The 5,919-nt window shown below is 37.8% G+C and overlaps 1 protein-coding gene across 1 annotated transcript; it reads right to left on the bottom strand.

The window, feature by feature from the left end:
* Positions 1 to 217: 217 nt before the first annotated feature.
* On the bottom strand, positions 218 to 1,595 carry LOC147462700 (uncharacterized). The gene has a single exon (XM_086527108.1). It carries the CDS (start codon positions 1,576 to 1,578, stop codon positions 961 to 963), a length of 618 nt encoding a protein of 205 aa, XP_086383234.1. The 5' UTR covers positions 1,579 to 1,595; the 3' UTR covers positions 218 to 960.
* Positions 1,596 to 5,919: the final 4,324 nt, after the last annotated feature.

Raw genomic sequence — 5,919 nt, forward strand, 5'->3', positions numbered from 1 at the left:
TTAAAACTCTATCATTGAAACATGTTCAATAACCTCCCAGATAATGCTTCCTTCATAAGTAAATCCATCATATCGTTAAAATTTTGATAAGCCACACATGCAATCGAATGAAGTAGTAAAGCATCATTTATTTCCTTCCATTGTGGAATACATGCAAATACGATAAAGAGATTAGGTTTACCCTTGTTGCAAACAATTTTCATTGCATCTTGTTATAGATGGCACATATATCTTGGACCTCCAAGAAAAGAATTAGAAGGCAATACAATTTCACGGTCAGCATTTTGACCTTCAATTCTTTGTAAGCCATCTCTAGTTCTAGCCGTGTCAACAAGGCTTGGTATACTTCTGCAAATGATAATTTTATTGACAAAATGTGACAGAGGCTCCTGATTTGACATGTTAAGAAATACAAGTGTGCAAATGCTGAAAGCTATAATATTGGGCACATGTAGTATATTTTCTATTTTTGGCAAAAAGAATAAAAGTTGGTTATGTTTAGCCTATGTAAGCCTCGAACTGGTCATCCACACCCATTTTATTCAATTGAATCGACCAACCTCAAGTGCATCAAATTTTGGTGTTTGGTTTTCAATTATGCTCGGATGAGGTTGGCAAAGTCGCGAAGATTGCAACATGTATTATGCGTAGAGTGTTTGGAGGGTCATAACACGCTAAAACATCAATCTAACGGGAGATGGTAGCTTTGCGAAGGATAATTTTTTTTTTTCCAAGCACTAGACAGCACTAGGCAGCTACCTCGACAACAACTTAACGGGAGATGGGTGCACCAAGCTAGCTTAGCAGCAGCCGAAATACATGGATCCAGCTTGTATGCCGAAATACATGTCATGCGAATGCATTTCGCAGCATGAAATTATGGGCATATGAATGAGATCAGCACAGTAACCTCCCTACTAAGATCGTTTTGACAGGGAGCTAGGTGGTGGGTACATCCAATTAGGGACGCCGCCCATCAGCCATGAGGCACTGTCTGCTAGGCAAGAGCAGTACAGGCTCGATGTCATCGTCTTCTAATTTTTGATCTGCTGGATCGCATGAGCTAGTAACGTATAAGTACTGAACGCGACGTCGAAGGAGATCATGGTAGTCGATGGTCTCCAGGGTGAGCTTGGTGCGCCCCTTTGCGCCACGCAGCAAGGGCAAGTACTCTTCACAGAAATGAGTGAAAGGCAGGCGTAAAACGCCACCATCTTTGTCCACGCTCATAGTTTGCAGGCGCACCTCGTCCACCAGATCCCACGCTACCAACAGCTGGATGTATAGCAGGTTGTCCTCAGAACAGGCATAATCCAAGAAATGCTGCTGCACCAGATTGACCAGCAAAACAAGCTGTCCCTTCTTGCCCCTCTCATGATTCTTGTACTCTCTCCTCCGCTCCATCGCCCACGAGCTTTGCAAATGGCTCGCTATCAGCTCCTTCACATTCGGCGGCGCTTTCTCCATCACCCATCTCCCTAGCTGCTTCAGACCCACCTCCTTCTGATCGGCGCCGCCGCCAACATACTTCCTCATTTCTCGCCCTTTTTCCGCAACGTCGCTGTCGTCCTCATACATTTATAGGCTGATCTCGGACTGCTCCACCCCAAACGTGATCCCTAATCTAGTCTTTGTCTAATTCTTCTGTGTCTTGATTTGTTCAAGGAATATAAATGAGCCGACCACCCTAAAGGTCGTGAGAAAGCAAAAACATAAGATTTTCGCAAAAGCAAAAAGCACATCGTCCAAAAATGCACAACGCAACCAATGGTGAAAATATTTCATGTTTCTAATCTTGCTCTTTTAGGATGTGGTCACGCATGCAACCCTTATATGCCAAAAATAGCAGTTACAAAACGCTTTGTATAGTTGCATATTAGACAAATAATTGTTGCACATGTGACCATGCATGAGGCATAGTTATTTCAAAAAGTAGCTAATAGCTATGCATCACATGACCAATATTATGCTTTATACCCAATAGCTACTACCCGTTACTAAACTTGATCTACCTTTCTCCTCCACATGTATGACGATTAGTTGCTCTTCCGCATGAAAACAACTTCTCGATGATAGCCTTCCTTTCTTAGTAACCATCATAAAAATGTAAAGTTGATACTTTTTTGCTTAGCTATTCACTCGAACTCTCCACATTATATATATATATATATATATATATATATATATATATATATAAATATATATATATATATATATATATATATAATATAATATATATATATATATATATAATATATATATATATATATATATATATATATATATATATATATATATATATATATATATATATATATATATATATATATATCTCACTCATATTTACATATCTTCTATCTTGGTTTCACCATCGATTTCTGTGTGATAAGTCCTTGGACATGATTCTTATAATATGATTCCCAAATCCTAGCAACTTGCTTTTTCTGTCTAGGGAAAGCTCTATTGTTGATGTACACTTATCCCCCTGTATTGGATCTTTAAATTTTTAAAAAACAAAGAGAAGTTAGGGGTTTTGTACAACCTTTCTAGAAAAAGTGCAACTAATTAAGATACTAGGGATACAACACTTGCATGCACCAATTGCTTTTCCCCCCCATATAAGATACAAATTTTGATTTTATATATGACAAGGACAATGATAGTTATGGATAGTGCAAGGTACGTCTTGAGTGTATCATCTTAACACACTTATCAATTTATTCTAAGTAGCATGCAAGGCGTGCATACATAGTGGATTTAATTCCACATAAATAGTTTTTAGGCTTTGGCTTCAACGTAAAGGATCTCATTGCCACCTAATGGTTGGATACTTGCTTCATAACTCTCAAGATGGATTCAAATTAAGGTGGTAACAACATGCATTCGAGTCACAAGATTGATTCACAATAGGTAAGATCTTGTTTGTTTGTAGTGATTTTTATTGATGACTCTTAAAGATGTTACATGATTAACCAAAGTTTTAACCTTCTACCCAATAGAAATTGAGGTTGGTATATTCGCTTGTCATTGCATATAATTGCATTAGTGGGAACTACACATATCATTGGTTCTATGTACAAGGTGCTTACACTATAATTAATATAAGGGCAATGGTAGGACCAATGTGGCATGGCCCTAGGCTAAGCATGCGACTAATTCATGTGATATCTTCACTCTTCTAAAAGAGACTCAAGGCAAAAAATCTATTGTTTCTATTGTACAATTTTGTGGACTTGCACCCACACATTCACGATTGTGTTATGTTATCACACAATATATCTCTAAAATCTATCACTATCAAAATTTGAAAATGTTTACCGCGGCCTTTTACCGCAGTTTGTATATATATATATATATATATATATATATATATATATATATATATATATAGAGAGAGAGAGAGAGAGAGAGAGAGAGAGAGTAAAAAATGGGCTGGCCAAAGAAGAGAGAGGAGACTGGGAGGATATTTTTTGGAGTTTAAATATTATCGCGGGCATTACCATGTTTATTACTATGTATATTACCATGCTTATCTAGCACATATTACTTCTTTTACTACCAATCATGGCTTTGGCGCTAAAACATTCAAATTTTGATATTTTCCTCTGTTTTATTTGTGAAAAAAAAATTGATTATAAATTTCCAAAATTGGGAAAATAATGATATTAAAACATGAAAGGACAGCTATTTGGATAAATTAGGTTGCACAAGGCATGTGACCTCTATGTCACAAATGTTTGGCCATTAAGTACAACACGCATCGTGTACAAAATAGAAGAGGCTCGCAATCTTCCCCCAAATATCGTGTATGCATTTCACTCGAGCAACTACATCCATGCATTTGTCGCATATTTAAAAAGGCTTTACATAGTGGTGGTGAGGACGAGCTCTCTTGCTATGTAGAGTTGTTGAGCAAGGAGCACAACAACGGAAGAAAATGTGTGAAGGTGGATGTTAGAAAGGGATAGAGGTTATAACCGTTGTTATTTCCTCTAGAATTATTGTAAAAGGATTTAAAGAGAAAATATTATGCGAATTTGAGTACTTTGTTCTAATTTCTTAAAAAATTAATTACAAAGCATACATTTGTTATTTTTCATAAAATTTATGTTAAAAAATAATAGATATTTTATTATGAAATGAGTCACACTGACTTGATTAACATAAATTATCATGCTTGACAAAATTAGATATTGAGAGAGAGTGAGTGAAAAAAAGCAATGAATGGGTGACATGACAAAAAAATTCATAGAATAAAATATAGAAAATGTCTATAGATTATCTTCCAAAAGATCTCTAGAGGTAGCTTGATCTAAATCTAAACCCATGGCTCCTAAATCCATAACGAGAGAAATTGAATTGTCATTTTTGGATGTGTTGGCTTCATCACCTTTGAACTCGTCATCTTCCATATCATCATTGTCATCATGGCAATCATCCTTGCCGAGATTGACAGCATTGGGACTTGAACCATTGATCTCTCTCTCTCTCTCTCTCTCTCTCTCTCTCTCTCTCTCTCTCTCTCTCTCTCATCATCCAAAGTAATAGGTGGAAGAGGCTCAAAGACAATCTCCACTTCATTGATGGCAAAAATGGTTCTTACACGAGGTGTTACTGTAACGGAATTGATATTTTGTTATTTACTGCAGCTGACAGGTGGACAATACACTATGAAAATCTCCAAGTGTTTACCACGCTGTTTTATCGTGTTTTGTAGAGAGAAGGTGCAAATTCAAGTAGAGAAACAAGAGAGAGGAGAGCGGGGGGGGTTTGTGTTTAAAATATTACCGCGATTGTTTTCGCCATTATTACCCCTTTTATTACAACTGTTATTACCACGTCTATTACCATTGTTATATCCGACAACCAAATTGAACGCCTAAACTTTCAAATTCTGGCTTAACCGCTCCCCCCTCCCCCCCCCCCCCCCCCCCCCCCCCCCCTTCAAATTTTGGTGTTTCCCTCCTCTCAATAAAAATTAAAGAATATTGTATATAATTTTCAAATTTAAAAAAGAAGAGAAAGAGAAAGAGAGAGAGAGAGAGAGAGAGAGAGAGAGAGAGAGAGAGAGAGAGAGAGAGAGAGAGTGTGTAACATTTAATGGCCTAAAATCTTATTTGTAGCGGAAATTAGCATGAACATAGTGGGCATTTCATTAGAATAGATTCCTAATGAGAATTACAAGAGTGCTTGGGTGGAGAGAGCAACAAAAAGCATAACACCTAGTTAGATAGCATCGACAATACTTTCAAAAGAGAGAGTAATTAAGCTATTGACAACAGTTGAGGACCGGATTTGCATGGAGCCGGTCCCCCCTCCAAAAGGCTTTGTATTATGGTTTCTCCCATCAAGAGAGACATTGTACAATACAATTCTTTGTGTTCCTTCAAGACTAGCTAGTGCAATGAAGATGGAAGCTTCATACACCAAGCAAAACACTTAATCAAACACAACTTGAATTATCCCCGTTCTCAGACCCAAGACCTCACACACCTTCGAAGATGGTGAGAGCTAGCAGGGTATGAGAGTAGATTGAGAGGAAAAAGAAGTATCTTACGAGAAAGAAGTACATCTCCTCACATAATCACTCATATTAGCATAGCTTAGCTTAGTAATTAGCTTGGTAGAGAAGATGAGCATGCATTGAAGCTTGGCTCTTGGTTGGATTTGCATCCACATGCCAAGAGAGTTGATGTAGGCTTCTATCTCACAAGCTTGGAGTAGGTGATGAGCTCTCCATTAAAGCTTGGGAGGAGATAGAGTATTTTTTCCCTTCACACATGGTCAAGTGTGAGAATGTGAGAGTGAATGCCAAGCAAAAATCAGCCCCCTCCCTCTCTTGGGCGAGCCCTAGCTGCTAAGTTAGGCTGGCTTTTGCCTCATTGGACCTCCCCAGGTCAAGCCAATAGGGATTAAGCA

Source organism: Adiantum capillus-veneris, chromosome 2 (genome assembly GCF_014529385.1).
Source record: "Adiantum capillus-veneris isolate H3 chromosome 2, ASM1452938v2, whole genome shotgun sequence".
NCBI classification, from domain to species: domain Eukaryota; kingdom Viridiplantae; phylum Streptophyta; class Polypodiopsida; order Polypodiales; family Pteridaceae; genus Adiantum; species Adiantum capillus-veneris.